The sequence below is a fragment of the Hypanus sabinus genome, chromosome 10 (genome assembly GCF_030144855.1).
Source record: "Hypanus sabinus isolate sHypSab1 chromosome 10, sHypSab1.hap1, whole genome shotgun sequence".
Classification (NCBI taxonomy): Eukaryota; Metazoa; Chordata; class Chondrichthyes; order Myliobatiformes; family Dasyatidae; genus Hypanus; species Hypanus sabinus.
Window position 1 is genome coordinate 21,977,133 of NC_082715.1, and position 19,305 is coordinate 21,996,437.

A 19,305-nucleotide genomic window follows, 5' to 3' on the forward strand; every position below is an offset into this window, starting at 1 on the left:
CATGGACTCATCTCCATAGAGCAGCCTTTTACCCATAACTCTTAATTTCCCTACTATGCAAAAATCTTTCCAACCTTGCCTTAAATATATTTACAGAGGTAGCCTCCACTGCTTCATTGGGAAGAGAATTCCACAGAGAATTCTGGGAAAAGCAGTTCCTACTCATCTCTGTCCCAAATCTACTCCCCAAATCTTGAGGCTTTGTTATTTAGTTCAAGTCTCACCTACCAGTGGAAACAACTTTCCTACCTCTATCTTATCTAGCCCTTTCATTATTTTATATGTTTCTATAAGATCTCACTTCATTCTCCTGAATTCCGGCAAGTACAGTCCCAGGAAGCTCAATCTCTCCTCATAGTCTAACCCCATGATTGGCTGACACAACATTCCTAAGATGAACAATATAGCCCCTTTCTTTAGCTCAAACCCAAACATGCCTAAAGCAGAACGGACTGCTCTTACAGAACTCATAAAATGAAATACCTACAGCATAAGAGTAAACTTTTTAACCAGGACATTACGCAGGTAGGACAACACTTCACCTGTGGATCTGCTGGAGTCAGCTATTGCGTCCGATGCTCCCTCTACATTGGTGAGGCCCATCGTAAATTGGGGACCACTTCATTGAGCATCTCTGATCCATCTGCCAAAAGTGGAACTTTGTGATGGTCAAGCATTTTAATTTCCATTCCCATTCCCATCCTGACTTATCATTCTGTAGCCTCCCTTTTGTGCCATGATGAGGCCATTCTCAGGGTGGAGGAGTAATCTTATATTCTGTCTGGGTAGCCTGTATCCTGATCATAATCAGAATCTAGTTTGATATCACTGGCATGTATTGTGGAAATTGTTGTCTTTGCAGCAACAATACAATGCAATAAATAATAATAGAGAAAAAACATGAATTAAATAAATATATATGATAGTTAAGTAGTGTAAAAAAAAGTTTTTAGGTATTGTTTGTGGGTTCGATGTCCATTCAGAAATTGGATGGCAGAGGGGAAGAAGCTGTTACTGAATCGTTGAGTGTATGCCTTCAAGCTTCTGTACCTCTTTCCTGATGGTAATAATGAGAACAACACATGATCTGATGAGAGCATGAATTTTGATTTCTCCTCCTGGTAAAAAAAAACTCCCTCACCTTTTCCATTCCTGAAGTATGGTCTGGGCCCAAAACATTGACTGCTTATTAATTTCCAGACATGCTGAGTTTCTCCAGTATTTGGTGTGTATTGCTCTGGATTTCCAGCATTTGCAGAATTTTTCATGCTTAAGGTGTTTTAAGCATAGGAATTTCTCAAGACTTGATGTGTGTCTGATCCCAGCTGCATAGGGATGAACGTTGAGGAAAGCCTGATTCTTGGAATGGGAAAGTCTATCCAGTAATTCTACACTGTCATCTACCAACCGGTGGTTTGGTCTTCTAAGCTTCCTCTGTTAAACATGTCAATTGGAGCTTCCCCCAAGTAGTATTAAGTGATTTCCCTTGTGTGGTTGCTACCACCTACTGCAGCCACATAACATCATGTTATATGGCAATTTTTCCAATAGGAATTTGTTATAGAGATTAGTGAGTTTAGTGATGCTGAACAGCAGGGAATTTCCATTCTCCCAAGATGAAAAGTTTAATAATGTTTACTTGATTATGCTATTGTATGTTCCATTATCCATCTAAAAATTACTGTTCTTCTCATTACCAGACTACTGTAAAACATGTCTGCTTGCAAATTATAACTCTTTTCTTGTAAAGGAATTAGTCTTTGTGCAGCGTTTATAGGCACAGATTTCTATTGTATATGCAGCAAATAACTTCCATGATAAAATTATTGTAATTGCTATGTCATTGTTAACAATATATTGTTTGGTTACTTATTTCCCTAAATGCTAGTGATTAAATGTAAAAGCCAAGCTGTTCCTTTATGCTTCAGCATTCCAGTGATTTTAGCCCATCTTTCCTGTTATGATTGTTAATATTGCAAATTACTCTAGTTATTATATTTTCTGTTTATGCCTGACCTTACCTTGACCTCAAGATATGTTAACCTATACAGCATCCAGCAAGGCATTGAATCCTTTGTTACAGATTTTTTCTCTCTCTCCTGGCACTCATCCATTTGTTCTGATAATTGTACACTCCAGAGATTTAGACATAAATGACTTGTAAAGTGCTTTATACATTTTAAAGGTTCAGTTTGAAAAACAAATTGCGATTGGTTGATAATTCTCGTTCCCATTAACACACTACAAAATCTCATGTATTTTGCAATTAATGAGCGAAAGTAAGCTTCACTTTGAATATTTTATGAAAGAGGATTTTAGGTTTTGGTTCCTTAAGGAGATGCTAATTAAATATGTTAGTTGGATGAAGCGTTCTAGATTGAATTCAAGAGCAGTACAATTTTTCTTAATTGAGCAAACATTGTATATTGTTTGCCTTGTGCGTGAAGGGACAAACAATTAAATCTACTGAAGTATAACAGCTGGAAGATTAATTGCTTATTTTTCTTATTTCAGGACAGCTTTCCCTCTCGTTTTGGAGGAATTCATTTTGTCAATCAGCCTTGGTATATTCATGCTCTTTATACTGTCATTAGGCCCTTCCTGAAAGAGAAGACTAGAAAAAGGGTGAGATAAATATATTCAAAAATATTAAAAGATACAAAGTAATTTGTTATCAATAAATTACCATTAACACATTATCATGGGTATTAACTGTGCTAAGATGCTTGGAATGCAATATTGTCTATTAAAACTTATGTTGAAGTGTATCACCTCACTGGGTGTACAGAAACAATGAATTGACCTTGAATGGAAAAAGACACAGCAGCGAATTTAGATCAGGTTTATTTCATTGTGTTATGTAAAACAAATTGTCCCTAGAATTGTTATTATCTGACAAATTCCTTATCTGCTAAGGGCGATTTTCCAACTGCAGTCTCAACAGGGAGGCTTGTCCACTGAAGCGCTGGTGTGCTCTGCATATGTTACGACACACACTCCTAGAGAAAGGTCTTTGTAACTGAATTGAATGTTGGAAACTCATACTTGTTTCGATGAAAACACAGGCACAGAGATTGTGAAGCGAAAGGATTGTTCCATGTTCGATATCTTTATGTTGAGGTTTTGCCTCATTTGGTACCAGCTCATTTCTACATTTGTATCAATGTAGCGTTTTTATCAATGCAATGTTTTGTATCAACGAGTGTTTTAAACGAGCTATTCAAAAATCTAATATGAGAAACACATGAACTGCACTTGTGCAGCATTAATAGATAATGTTGCATTCTTTGTCACCCAGAAGGTAAGCACGGGAAATCATTATCATACTCACTATTTGGATTTTTTGCTGTCTCGTTATAAAATCATAAATAAGATGACAATATTTCAGTTGGACTTTCCTTCATGCTAAGCACAGAGACCTTTGTACCTGCCTCGGATAGATCTGACCTAAGAATGCTCAAGGGATTTTTTTTTTTGCAAATTAAAGCAGAAAATTCACATAATTGATAGCAACAGATTCCTCAGTGTTGTATAATGATTGTAGCATCTTTAAGGTAATAAGGTGCAATCATTATAAATAGACATAACTGGAGATCAGCTGGAGTTTACAGATAGCATAAGATCATTTATAGGTTAATTGTTCTTTGTAGGTTGACATTTGCTTATTAATTTGCAAATCATTTCCTTGGTCATAGAAACAAATGGGAATTTGTAGTCACTTTCATCCCTCTTAGCCCACACTAATGGAAATACTGAACTTGCATGTGCTGTTTCAGAAAAGAAATGTGGCAAATATATTTCAAGATAGTAAGCTTATGGAGCATGTTGGACTTTAATTTAAATATGAAAAATGCTTTTGAAAGGTGCTGCAGCTTTAATATTCCATTATTAACATGAATGTTGTTGCTATGTCATCTTTCTAGATATTTATGCATGGAAATAACCTAAATAGTCTTCATCAGCTTATACATCCCGAAATCTTGCCTTCAGAATTTGGAGGGATGCTGCCACCCTATGACATGGGAACATGGGCAAGAACTCTGCTGGAACACGAGTATGATGATGACAATGAATATGTTAGTGATTCCTATAATATGTCTTTCAAAGATGTGGAAAAGTCCTTGTCTCCAAAATCTATGAAGAGGTTTGTATTCTATTTAGCTAATTTGAAACGCTGCCTCAATATCTCTCCGGTAACTGTATCTCAATTTATAAAATCTGCCAAGTAGAAAAGCACCAATCTATCTGAATATATATGGGGAAAATGTCCATGGTTGCTTTGTTCTTGAGAAGTACCAATTTACATTTTATTTTATTTTAAGTGGGCTTGTTGAGAGAGCTACTCATGATTAGTATTAGTTGTGGATTCATACCGCATGGGAACTGGCCTTTTGACCCATTGAATCTGCTCTGTTCGTGCGGCATCCATTCGCTACATTATTTCTATTTTTGTAATACAGGATTTTTCCCTAGATTCCCATTAGCCTTTTCTAGATGCTAACACTCGCCCGGACACTATATCAACTACCAGTGACCACTTGACCTACGACAATTTAAAAGATGGATAATCTTGTTAACCTTTATGCCCATATTATTGGCTTATGCCAACCATTAGGGAATCGGCCTTGAAGATATTTGGTAAGAGACAACAATATATATGGATATTAAATACTAAAACTTCTTTTCCATTATTTAAAATATCCCAAATATGACATCAGAAACTTATCAAAACATTATTTCATTCTGTGAGCCCTAAGTTTCCATTTTATCAGCCATGATAGCAATAATATGTGACCATTTTAATTGAATCTCGTTAGAGATTTCTACAGAGATGTTAGGAACATTAACTTGAATTGCTCCAAAATGCTAGCAAACATCATAGCAGGGATTGGGCTAAAGAGAGAGAGAAAGTTGTCACGAAGATCAATGTAATGCTTTATGATGAATTGCTGTTTTGTGCTATCTGCAGTTTACCAAAGCCAGCTCTTCATTTCTTCCAAGAGGACCCTAATCTTGTCATGATTTGGAGGCTTGCATGCCTCAATGACATGAGAGCTATGTTGGCTGGAGACAGGGCTTTATGCTTTGTCTCTTGGTCAGGTCACCCATGCCAAACAGGTCAATGATTAGAGGCCAGACTAAGAGTGGTTTGCTGGTCCTCCAGGTTTGGCGATTCAGCTCAGGCCTAACAACCTTAACTGGTAAAACAAAACTGTTACGGAAACATCTATATCTGAGAGCGATGGTATTCCTGAGTCTCCAGACTTGCATGACTGACAATAGTGAAAAATGAGGAAGCTACTGACATGGTGAAGGAAGCCCTGAACGTCACCGAAGATGGAGGACCTTCATTGCTGCCGAAACACCAGTGCATCATTGGCAGTATTTAAGCAGGATGCATAAAATGCTGGCAAATTCAGTGAGTCAGGCAGCATGTATATTTACTGTCCGTTGCATTGCTGACATTTAGGGCAATGAAGGCCCTCCATCTCTGTCTGTCCACACCATCACACACAGATACAGAAAGATTTTTCATTGCTGTTTTTGTAACAGTTGTTTTTTGACCAGTCAGGGTTGTTAGCCCTGAGCTGAACCCCTGAACCCGGAGGACAGGTGGGCCACTCTTAATCTGGCCTCTACCCTTTGACCTGTTTGGCATGGGTGACCCTACCACGAGCCAAAGCACAAGTGCCCTGACTCCAGCCAACATAGCTCTGTGGGTCATCGATGCACACAAGACCCCAAACCATACAACAAGCCTCTTGGATGGAGCAGCACTTATGCAGGGGCATAAATAGTCAATGTTTCAAAATATCCAGCATCTAGAGGATCTCATGTCTGTGTCCTGTTTTATCTTAATGATGAGTCTCCTATTTTAAGCAGTTTTACAAAACTGAGTGGCAATGAAGGAATATTAAGACCAGGATATCTTGCAATGCAATAAAAACTGCATCGAACAATGTTCAATAGATTATATGGAGAGTCACGCAATACAGAAGCAGATTCTTTGGCCCACTCAGTTCACATCAGTCATCAGGCATTGATTTTACAGCAAAACACCATTTTTCTGTTTTATTCTTCCCACATTCTAATCAACTTCCTTCTCTTCAAAAACCTATCATTCAGACACACATTAGGATGGACTTATAGTGGCCAATTAACCTATATCCCACAACTCAAAGACTTGCATTTTGAAAATAGAAGCAACTCAAGATTCAAGATTGTTTAGTTTTATAAGGAAACAACTTAATTATCACTCTGGATCCAATGCAGCATACATTTAAAAAAAAGATTAAGATAAAGAACAGAGTGTTTATTATTTATTTATTTATTTGCTTGTTTGTGCCATCCAGCAAACCCTGATTTAACTCTAGCCTTACCTTGGGATAACGTACAAGATTAAATTTACATTTGTGCATAATGTAACTCCGACAGGAAATGATAAAGTAGTGGTAATGGATGGTGGTGGGTTAGGGGTGGAGCTGTTGATCAACACTGTTTGGGAAAAGTAGCTCATATAGTCACAGAGAGGAACTCTACACTGGTGCTCACGTTTAACCTGGGTCACTGCAGTTGTGAGAGAGTAGCTCTGCTAGCTGTGTCACTGCATTGCCTATTATCTGACTGATTGATCATCTATAGACCCCAGGCAGAATACAAGCTTTTAGAGGGATGAATATAATAATATCTTTATTCTCATTCCACTAGAAGGACTGAACGGAGCTCCAAAATTTTTGATTGATTCCCCCAAAACAGATATAAGGTATAGCATTTACATAAAATTTACACCTTTTAATGGCCACATTATTCCAAAGTATGCCCTTTGCTCTGCGAATAATTCTGGCAGTATCCCCAAGGATTTTGTCATTGATTGAAGTTATAATCGACTGGTTATTTCACAAAATGTAAAGTGCCCACCATTAAGAGCAGTAGACCACAGCTGATTCAGAAAAATTGCACATCTGACCTCTAAGTACTCGTGCAACATGCCATGAATACTAACAAATTTTGTTAATGAAATGAATTTTCAGATCGAGGGCTCATTAACTCATGTTAAAATGTGTGGTTGAAAATGAGCTAATGCTTGTGTAAGAGTAAACCACAGAAATACCGCATGAAGCTATATTTGGTGAAGGAGAATCCTAAGGGATTCTACAGATATGTTAAGAGCAAAAGGATCGCGAGGGACAAAATTGGTCCTTTGGAAGACCAGAATAGTAATTCATGTGTGGAGCCAAAACAGATAGGGGAGATTTCAAATATTTTTTTTTGCATCTGTACTTCCTCAAGAGATAGAGATAGAGTCTATAGAAGGGAGGTTAAGTGGCATCAACTTCATGGACCTTGCACAGATTACAGAGGAGGGGTTGTTTGCTATCCTGAGGGAAGTCAGGCTGGATAAATCCCAGGGCTTTGACAAGGTGTTCCCTTAGACTGTATGGGGGGCAAGTGTCAGTAATTGCTGGGTTCCTAGCAGTGATATTCAAATCACCCTTAGCGACAGGGATAGCCAATGTTGTTCTGCTGTTTAAAAAAGGCTCCAAACATAAACCAGGAAATTGTAGACCAGTGAGTTGGACATTAGTTATTGGAAGGTGTTCTAAGGGACCAGATATATAAGTATTTGGATTGACAGGGACAGATTAAGGACAGTCAGCATGGCTTCATGCGTGATAGGTCATTTCTAACCAATCTTATGGAGTATTTCGAGGAAGTTACCAGGAAAATGGATGAAGGCGAGTCAGTGGATGTTCTCTGCATGGACTCTAGCAAGGCATTTGACAAGGTCCTGCATGGGAGGTTGGTCAAGAAGGTTCAGTTTCTTAGCTTTCAACATGAGGTAGTAATTTGGATTTGACATTAGCTTTGAAGAAGAAGCCAGAAAGTGGTCGTGGATGGTTGCCCCTCTGACTGGAGGCCTGTGATGAGCGGTGTGCCGCAGGGATTGGTGCTGTGTCCTTTGTTCTTTTGCCATCTGTATCAATGATCTGGATGGTAAGGTTGTTAACGGGGAGAGCAAATTTACTGATGATATCAAGATTAGGGGTATAGTGGAGAATGAAGAAAGTTATCGTGGTTGCAGAGAGATCTGCATCAGCCGGGAAAATGAGCTGAAAAAGGGCGGATAGAGTTTAATGCAGACAAGTGCGAGATTTTGCACTTCGGTCTAAAACAGCGAATGGTAGGGCACTAAGGAGTGTGGTATGGGTCTGTAATTCATTGAACATGGCGTCATATGCAGGCAGGATCATAAAGGAAGCTCTCATCACTTTAAATCAAGGTATTGAGTACAAGAGCTGGAATGTTACATTAAAGTTCTATAAGATGTTGGTGAGGCGTAATTGGAGTATTACATCATAAAACCATAAGACATAGGAGCAGAATTAGGCCATCTGGCCCATCAAGTCTGCTCCGCCATTAAATCATGATTGAGCCTTTTTTCTGTCTTCTCCCCCACCCTAATTCCCGGCCTTCTTCCCGTGACCTTTGATGCCATATCCAATCAAGAACCTATCAATCTCTGCCTTAAGTACAGCCAATGAGCTGGCCTCCACAGCTGCATGTGGCAACAAATTCCACAAAGTCACCACCTTTTGGCTAAAGAAATTTCTCTGCATCTCTGTTTTGAAAGGGTTCCCTTCTATTCTGAGGCTGTGCCCTCCATGGGAAACATCCTTTCCACATCTAGGACTTTCAACATCCAAAAGTTTTCCCCTCATCCTTCTGAATTCCAGAGAGTACAGACATTGAGCCATCAAACGTTCCTCATATGGTAACCCTTTCATTCCTGGAATCATCCTTGTAAACCTCTTCTGGATCCTCTCCAATGCCAGCACATCTTTTCTAAGATGAGGGGCACAAAACTGTTCACAATATTCATGGTGAGGCCTCACCAGTGCCTTATAAAGCCTCAGCATCAAATCCTTGCTCTTGTATTCTAGACCTCTTGAAATGAATGCTAACCTTCCTCATTTGCCTTCCTCACTTGCCTTCCTCACTGACTCAACCTGCAAGTTAACCTTCAGGGTGTTCTGCACAACGACTCCCAAATCCCTTTGCATCTCATATTCCTGGATTTTCTTTCCGTTTAGAAAGTAGTCTGCACATTTATTTCTACTACCAAAATGCACAACCGTGCATTTTTCAATGTTGTATTTCATTTCCCACTTTCTTGCCCATTCTCCTAATCTGTCTAAGTCATTCTGCATCCTACTTGTTTCCTCAATACTACCTGCCCCCCTTCATATTTTCATATCATCTGCAAACTTGGCAACAATGCCATCTATTCCATCATCTAAATCATTTATATACAACATAAAAAGAAGTGGTCCCAACAGCACTGGTGCAGAACACCACTTGTCACTGGCAGCCAACCAGAAAAGAATCCTTTTATTCCCACTCACTGCCTCATACCAATCAGCCAATGCTCTAACCACATTAGTAACTTTCCTCTAATACCGTGGGCTCTTAACTTGGTAAGCAGCCTCATGTGTGGCACCTTATTGTGTGCAGTATTGGTAAGGAGATTAGTTAGGTGTACACAAAATTATAAGGGGTATAGATGGAGTAAATGCAAGCATGCTTTTTCCAGTGAGGTTGGGTAGGATTACAGCCAGATTATGTGGGTGAAATTTGAAAAATTTAAGGAGAACATTAGGGGAATCTTCTTCACTCAGAAGGTTGTGAGTGTGTGGTATGAGCAGCCAGCACAAGTGGTGCATGCGAGCTTGATTTCAATGTTTAAAACCATAAGATATAGGAGCAGAATTAGGCCATTTGGCCCATCAAGTCTGCTCCACAATTTCATCATGGCTGATACAGTTAGCCTCTCAGCCCCAATCTCCTGCCTTCTCCCCATATCCCTTCATGCCCTGACACAGAAAAATAGAAACATAGAAATCTACAGCACATTACAGGCCCTTTGGCCCACAATGTTGTGCTGATCATGCAACCTACTCTAGAAATAACCTAGAGTTTCCCTACTGCATAGCCCTCTATTTTTCTAACCTCCATGTCCTATCTAAGAGTTTCTTAAAAGACCTTATTGTACCCGCCTTTACCACCTTCACTGGCAATGTATTCCATGCACCCACCATTCTTTGTATGAAAAGCTTACCTCTGGCATCGCTCTTGTACTTATTTCTAAGCACCTTAAAACTATGTCCCCTCTTGTAGCCAGTTCAGCCCTGGGAAAAAGCCTCTGGCTATCCACACAATGAAAGCCTCTCATCATCGTATACACCCCTATCATGTCACTTCTTATCCTCCGTCATTCCAAGGAGAAAAGGCCAAGATCACTCAAGCTATTCTCCTATCCAGGCAACTTTGTTGTAAATCTCCTCTACACTGTCTATAGTATCCACATCCTTCCTGTAATGAGATGACCAGAACTGACCAATCAAAGATCTATCACCCTCTGCCTTAAATATACATAAAGACTTGGCCAATACAGCTGCCTGTGGCAAAGAATTACACAGATTCACCTCTCTCTGGCTGAAGAAATTCCTCCTCATATCTGTTCTAAAAGACGCTCCTCTATTCTGATGCTTTGTCCTCTGGTCTTAGGCTCACCCACCACAGGAAACATCCTCTCCATACCCACTCTTTCAAGGCCTTTCACCATTCGATAGTTTTCAATGAAGCCACCCATCATTCTTCTGATTTTCAGTGAATACAAGTCCAGAGCCACCAAAAGCTCTTCAGATGACAGGCTGTTCAATCCTGGAATCATTTTCATGAGCCTCCTTTGAATCCTCTCCAGTTTCGGCACATCCTTTCCAAGATAAGAGGACCAAAACTGGTCACAATACTCCAAGTGAGACCTCACCAGTGCTTTATAAAGTTTCAATATTACATCATTGCTTTTATATTCCAGTCCTCTTGAAATGAATGCTAACATTGCATTTGCTTTCCTCGCCACAGACTCAACTTGCAAATTAACTTTTAGGGAGTCCTGCACAAAGACTCCCTTCCCTTTGCACCTCAGTTTTTTTTTTGTATTTTCTCTATCTCCATTTAGAATATAGTCAACTATTTCATTTCTTCTACTAGAGTGAACGACCAGACACTTCCCAACACTGTATTCCATCTCCCATTTCTTTGTCTATTCTCCTAATCTGTCCAAGTCCTTTTGTAGCCTCTCTACTTCCTCAAAACTACCTGCCCCTCCGCCTATCTTCATATCATATAACCATATAACAATTAGAGCACGGAAACAGGCCTTCTCGGCCCTTCTAGTCCGTGCTGATGCTTACACTCACCTAGTCCCACTGACCCGCACTCAGCCCATAACCCTCCATTCCTTTCCTGTCCATATACCTATCCAATTTTACTTTAAATGACAATACCGAACCTGCTGTACCACTTCTACTAGAATCTCGTTCCACACAGCTACCACTCTCTGAGTAAAGAAATTCCCCCTCGTGTTCCCCTTAAACTTTTGCCCCCTAACTCTCAACTCATGTCCTCTTGTTTGAATCTCCCCTACTGTCAATGGAAAAAGCCTATCCACATCAACTCGATCTATCCCCCTCATTATTTTAAATACCTCTATCAAGTTCCCCTTCAACCTTCTATGCTCTAAAGAATAAAGACCTAACTTGTTCAACCTTTCTCAGTAACTTAGGTGCTGAAACCCAGGTAAACTTCTGGTAAATCTTCTCTGTGCTCTCTCTAGTTTGTTGATATTTTTCCTATAATTCAGTGACCAGAACTGTACACAATATCGTCTGCAAACTTATTGACATGCAACGTATAAAGAATCAATCCCAACTTAGAATCCTGTGGAACACCACTAGTTACCGGCAGCCAGCCAGAAACGGCTTCCTTTATTCCCACTCATTGCCACCTGCCAATCAGCCACTGCTGTAGCCATGCTAGAATCTTTCCTGTTATATCATTGGCTCATAGATTGTTAAGCAGCCTCACGTGTAGCACTTTGTCAAAGGCCTTCCTAAGGGAAGTTTGGATAGGTACATAGATTGTAGGGACATGGAGAGTAATGATTCCGGTGCGGGTCGACGGGAGTAGGTAGCTTAAATAGTTTTGGCATGTCCTAGATGGGCCAAAAGGCTTTTTCTATGCTTTTCTTCTCTGTGACTCTATGACGCAAAGAACAAATCCTCTGTACCTATTATAAACATGAGAAGTTCGGCACATGCTGGAAATCCAAAGTAATACACACAACATGATAGACAAGCTCAGCAGGTGGGGCAGCATCTATGGAAATGAGTAAAGTGTTAAGATTTCAGTCTTGAAGAAGGGTCTCAGCCTGCAACGTTGATGGCTTATTCATTTCCATAAATGCTGCCTGAGCTGCTGAGCTCCTCCAGCATTTTGTGTGTGTTCCTGTGTACATATGCAAACATCACAGATTGCTAACCACTAAAACTAACTGAATGGATCTGGCTGCACTTATTCTATAAGGGCAGGTCTTTCTTCCAGAACTGCTTACTCAACCTGACTTTGGTTTTGCCTTGACTTTGAATTAAGATTGTTGGAATATTCATGAATGCTCATCCATTTATAGAGCTCCAATCTGATATCGGGAAAGAACCTTGTGCTTGAAGGTTGACATCCTGGAATCAAGGGAACATAGTCCTTGTTCCATACCTACAGCTCCTGGTGAACTGCTAATAGCTATTGTGCTTCACTGGGCAATTTCCTCTCCAATGAAATGTCCCTGGTGTGCTTTAACCCAAAGTTCCTTCCTGTGATAGAGCTTCACTTTCTGTCCCGTTTATTTATTTATTTAGAGAAACAGCATGAACAGGCCCTTCTGGTCCAATAAGTTACATGGCCAAGCAACCCACCTATTTAACCGCAGCCTAATAATAGGACAATTTACAATGACCAATTCACCTCCTAACCTGTATGTCTTTGGACTGTGGGAGGAAACCGTGCACCCGGAGGAAACCCAAATGCTCACTGGAAGGACATACAAACTTACAGACAGTAGAAACATAGAAAACCTATAGCACAATACAGGCTCTTCAGCCCACAAAGATGCGCCTAACATGTCCCTACCTAGGCTTTACCCATAGCCCTCTATTTATCTAAGATCGATGTAGCCATCCAGGAATCTCTTAAAAGACCCTGTTGTTTCTGCCTCCACCACCATCGATGGCAGCCATTCCACGCACTCACCACTGTGTTAAAAAAAAACTTACCCTGATATCTCCTCTGTACCTACTTTCAAGCACCTTAAAACTGTGCCCTCTCATGCTACCTATTTCAGCCCTGGGAAAAAGCCTCTGACTATCCACACGATCAATACCTCTCGTCATCTTATAAAGTGCTGGAATTCAACTCTGAATTCCAACATTCCAAGCTGTAATAGCATTGTGCTAACTGATATGCTACCGTTGTAATCCACTGATTTTAATATCTTTGATAGTTTACAAAATAGAAAATAAAATTATTTAAAACACAGAAATAGGTTATAAACATTAAACTAAAGTACACATGTTAAAACTAAAACTAAAGCTTAACTTCTCCTTTGCTGTCTCACCTGCAGGCCTGGATTCTCCATTGAATAACAATGTGCCCGAGATTGAATAATGTAGGATCCATCATTCCCAGTATAATGCTGGGACCGCCAGCAAAATTCAATCTTGCCACCAGAAATTGAATCTCTTAACAAATCCCAGATTAACATAATTCTTTTTGATTGGCTGCTTGCCAGCAATATACTGCTCATGGTGTAAAGGATGGTAGGGGGCTATAGAAGGAGGGCTGATTACAACGAGTAGCTCCTTCCAGCACCACATTAAAGGTGTTCATTCACCTTAAGGTTGAGGAGTCTTCAGATGGTTCTCAGTATTATTTATTACTTTCTTTTGTACTTGTACAGTTTATCTTCTTTTGACAGTGGTTGTTTGTTCAGCCTTTGTGCGTCATTTCTCAATGATTCTGTTGTCACTTTGTTCTAGCATGGATGCTTGCTGGGCCAGGTTGCATAGTCATCCTGAGCAGAGAAGACTGTTCAGACATCCATTACTCACAGCAGCCTAGTTATAATACAGAACTATGCAGGAGTCTAATTGTAATTTAAGTTGCCGCTTCAACATGCACTGTTGAATTCTCAGTCATCTGAAAATCTTTCACAGCTTTTCTGTGACTAAATTACACCTGAAGAGCAGACCTAACATGTTCTAATACCTGGTTTTGTAGTTCAGTCTAAACCCACTTTGAGGGTGACAGTACAAATTTAGACTTAGAAATACATATTAATACTTGTATCTATAACATGTGGATATTCCATTTTCATCAAGTAATTGTCAACATGGATCAGACAGTGAGTTTGTAGATCTGGCAGGAGCAAAGGATATTGGGAATAATGAGGGTGGAGTACTGTGGGAGGGGTGTGGGACAGGTGGCACAGAAAAAGTGCTCGGGACCAGGAGGGGGTGACGTGGGTGCTGATGCACTCAGCCCTGAGGAAACCAGGCAAAGTTATTTGATTCCAAACAAGTGTTTTATTTGATCATTACAGAACATCTCTCTGCTGCTTCCCATTTCCTCCCCTCTTCCTCCCCCTCTTCCCAACCATGATTCCCCTCTCCCTGCCCCCTTCCCATTCTCAGTGCACAATAGAGCCCCATATCAGAATCACATTTATCATAAGGAGCAGAATTAAGCCATGTAGCCCATTGAGTCAGCTCCCCCATTTCATCATGGCTGATCCAATTTTCCTCTCAGCCCCCATCTCCTGCCTTCTCTCTGTATCTACTCATACCCTGACCAATCAAGAATCTATCAACCTCTGTCTTAAATATACATAAAGACTTGGCCTCCACAGCTGTATTTGGCAAAGAATCCCATAGATACACCATGCTCTAGCTAGGGAAAGTCCTCCTCACCTGCATTCTAGACGGACACCCCTCTATTCTGAGGCTGTCCTCTGGTCTTAGGCTCTCCCACTATAGGAAACATCCTCTCCACATCCACTGTGTCAAGGCCTTTTAGCATTCGATGGGTTTCAATGAGGTCACCCCTCATTCTTCTGAATAGCAGTGAATACCAAAATGCCCAGAGCCATTAAACGCTCTTCATATGACAAGCCATTCAATTCTGGAAACTTTTTTGTGAATCTCCTTTGAACTCTCTCCAGTTTCAAAACACATGTTATGAAATTTGATTTTTTTTTGGTATCAACAGTGCAATGCAATACATAAAATCATTACAGTATCATGCAAAAGTCCCTGTCACTCCAGTTACATATATGGTTAAATTTGAAGCAAAGAAAAAAGGGTAAGCAGTCCTATTGTTGAAAGCATATTCAAAATTAACCTGTGCTTTTGCCTATTCTTGTTGTCACCACTAGGAACTTTCCCTTGCTGCCCAGATGTACAACAGCCAATATTCCCAGTCACCAGTGAAGTACTCAGACTTTACTGGAACTGAACCAGAGTTCAGCACCCTGCATGTTATTCTAATTACAGTTTCATTGAGAAATTTCTATCTGTAAGCTGGAGTTTGAAATGTGTATCAATATTTTGACAGCTCTATCACCAGCTGTAGTTTTGTTTCATGAAGTTCATGGGAATTGTAAAATTAACACGAGGATGCTTAACACTAGACAGATTTGAAGGGACAAATGATTAATTCCATTTAGTTCCTCAGTCATTCAGAGTTTTTTTCACTTGCTGTTCAGGTAGAATGATCAAGGATCAACTTTATTCACCATATACATTTACATATATTAGGAATCTGCTTTGGTGTGTTGGCACAGCATGCAACAAAAACATTCACATTTTATTCCATATCCCTACCTCTAATGTTATTTTTATATAATTCTTTATAACTGTTAAAACATATGAAACCTATAGCACAATACAGGCCCTTTGGCCCACGAAGCTGTGCTGAACATGTCCCTTCCTTAGAACTACCTAGGCTTTACCCATACCCCTCTATTTTTCTAAGCTCCATGTTGCCATCCAGGAGTCTCTTAAAAGACCCTATCACTTCCGTCTCCACTTCCGCTGCTGGCAGCCCATTCCACGCACTCACCACACTCTGCATAAAAAACTTACCCCTGACATCTCCTCTGTACCTACTTCCAACTATGCCCTCTCCTGTTAGCCATTTCAGCCCTGGGGAAAAGTCTCTGACTATCCACACGATCAATCCCTCTCATTATCTTGTATACCTCGATCAGGCCACCTCTCATCCTCCATTGCTCCAAGAAGTAAAGGCCAAGTTCACTTATCCTATTCTCATAAGGCATGCTCCCCAATCCAGGCACCGTTTTTGAAATTGTTGAATTTGTTGTTTTTTGTTGTAATCAAAATACATAAATACCAGCATGTATTTACAGTGTAAACAGCATTATAAAATGTGGTTGAAAAGTGTTTACAGTGAAGCGCAGATACAGGGCTAATAGAGTGGGTGTGTGGCATCCAGCTAGAATGGTTGATCAGTGGTCTAACACTGAAGGAAATTGTTCTTCTCTTTGGTCGAGTTTTTAACATGGTCTCCTTGTAGACATGAGGTGGCATCTATTCTGCCTTCGAGAAAGTCACTCTGTTCTGGTTGGAGTGTAAGGAGATAGCTTAGAACATTCTGTAAAGTTCCTGTTGTGCAGGCCCACCCAGCTTCAAACTGCGGCCTGTAGTCATCTGATGGAACAGTCTGCAAGGACCCCTTGCATATCAGGCTCCTTCTCAGGAGACTAGGTGGACAAAGATGCAATGGTCAGATGCAAATGGGTCTCTGTGCCACTGTGACAGTCTCCCAGTATTGCCTGAAATAGAATCTGGATCCCCAAATGCAGACTTCTGTCCTATCCTTGGTAATAGTTCTGAGTAGCGGGGGGTTGATTTGGAAACAGGCCCATGCATTATCTTCTCCATATGATGGATGACCTCGTATGAATCACATTTGTTCTTCTGCAGAAGATTTGAGGATTCTGCATGTTCTTCCGCCATTTGCATGGGTTCCATTATCCCCCGCCACCTCTGCACTGACACATTATCAGAGACGTGGCAGTATGTTAATTGGCCGCTGTAAACTTCTCTTTGCGTAACCGAGGGCAGATCACGGGAAAGTTGCTGAGCATGTGTGAGAGAGGTGGCCCCCTGGCATAGGGATTATCAGTGAGGCCAGACACCATCCCATCCTCCTCCTCCAGAATCAGATTTATGATCACCCACATATCTCATGAATTTTGTTTTGCAGCGGCAGTACAGTGCAATACATAAAATTACTATGGTACTATGCAATAGTCCTAGGCACCCTGGCTACGCATATGAGCACAGTACTGTGTATAGGTTGCTAGGCAATTGATTGCAAAATCTACTGTCAATCTAATGGCTCCCAGGCTGCATCAGAATATTCTGTTTATGTTTTTATTTTGTGTCCTTTCCTACTCTCCACTCAATGCTGGCAAGTTGGGTAAATTTCCCTGGATACCAGCTGTCCTCTGTGGCCTTATCCAGGTGACTGAGCAGATAGGCAAGAGCAGGCTCAAGAATAACAGGCTTGAATGTCTTGGGGGGGGGGGGAATACAAAGTCAAAATAAACTCATCCTACTCTTGTGTACTGTGCTTTGGTTTTTCTAGATCCCAATCAGTGGTCGAAGCTGGAGTTCTGAAACACATAGATAAAGACGATGAAAACACCCAACCTTTGCTTTCCCTGGATTAACACCTTCCAGGCCACAGAATATTCAAGAGAGAATAAAGCACTTCTTCAAGGGGGGTTCTGCGCTTAACACAGAGTATTCTGTGTAAAATGCCATGGTAACATGTCACTTGGTATGGACATTGCAAACTAGAAATAGGCTGTAATATTTGCAGATGCACCCTTGCCTGCCCATTGGATGGTAACTGTTGGTAAATAATGTCTTTATTCAAAAAGTGGAAGTGCCAACTTTATTGTAAATACATTTTCGTATCATCATTGGAAAGTATTTCAACGCTATTCAGCAAAATTCAATATAAAATAATAGTGGAACTATTTTCTGAGCCAAGTTTACCGGTTGCGCAGCCTGTACCAAGTACTGTCTGGTTAAACTTTTACCCTCACCAACAGTGTTTTCCTTCAAGAAAGGTAATGCTTTGGTTGGAGAAAAGTAGCTGTGGCCCAAGTTTAGGGTTCAGTATTTCTTGTCAGTTTGATTGTTTAATGCCGTTACACTATAAGAATAATACTTGCATTTATATAACACCTACTTGGAATGACACACCTCAAAACAATTCACTAGGAATGTTTCTGTCCAACACGCAATGTGCTCAGAAAAGAATAGAAAATGTAATCACTGGTAAATACGACCATGAGGAAACACAAACACTGAGCTGAGCACCATCTTGTTCTGAAATATTCACATCAGGTATTTCTGTTACAGTGTTATAAGAATATATTTGCACTGTTTCCAATTATCATGTTATCACTTTTTTTTTTACAGAGTTACAATGGATTTTGGAAAACAGAAAATCGTTGTTCGGTCCATTAAGTAGATGCCACTGTTTTTCCTTCACATAAGTCTTACCCTATTTCACCTCATGTCAGTTTTCTCCCTTACGTTTTTATCAAGCTTCCGTTTAAATATCAGTCACCATATTTCATTACAAATTTCTCCTGAGCTGCTTATTGTGGTTACAATGGTTATCTTCAATTTGGAACTGAGTTTTTAGACTCCTCCACAGAGAACAAATTCCAAAGCCTTTGGTGTTTCTTAAAAAAACACACACATTGCTGATTTCCTGCCATGCATCCTTTGGTATTTCTGCCTCTCTACAATGTATTTATTGATTTCCTTCTCTGTTCTCAGTTTCCTGGGCAAGCTGTTTCCCACTCTGATCTTCTATATTAATAAGTTATATTTAACCTCTTTGCTGTTGTATTTTTCATCTAAACATATATTGTGTTTCTTTGTCCTGTGTTTTAAGAACATAGGATATAAACAGTACAGCAGAGTACAGGCCCTTCCCTGCCACTCTGCCTTCCATTTACCATTCATCCAGGTGCTACTTTAAGAGTCTCTTAATTGTCCTTAATGTATCTGTCTCTATGATGTATTTACCACTCCGTGTAAAAAAAACCTGCCTCTGACACTCCACCAATCACCTTCTCCTCTCATATTAACCAATTGCCACCCTGGGGAAAAGATGCTGTTTGTCCACTCTGTGTCTCTCATCATCTTATACACCTCCCCTCTTCCTTTCCTCCAAAAAAGTAAAACACTAGCCTTTTTGTGTGGATTTTGTCCTGGGGTACAGTTCAGTTATTATGTCGGAACCCTAACAATTTAGTACGACCACCTTTGAGCCATCTTGATCTGGAATGTGAATGTTTCAAGTCTT

The 19,305-nt window shown here is 40.2% G+C and overlaps 1 protein-coding gene across 1 annotated transcript in view; it reads left to right on the forward strand.

Annotated features, from left to right (window-relative positions):
- The window catches only part of clvs2 (clavesin 2), a 106,706-nt gene extending 89,059 nt beyond the window's left edge, over positions 1–17,647 (forward strand). The window contains exons 3-5 of the mRNA XM_059981236.1: positions 2,515–2,625; positions 3,924–4,144; positions 17,563–17,647. Of these exons, the coding sequence (XP_059837219.1) occupies positions 2,515–2,625; positions 3,924–4,144; positions 17,563–17,647 (417 nt within the window). The remainder of the gene's footprint in view (positions 1–2,514; positions 2,626–3,923; positions 4,145–17,562) is intronic.
- The last annotated feature ends 1,658 nt before the right edge of the window (positions 17,648–19,305 follow it).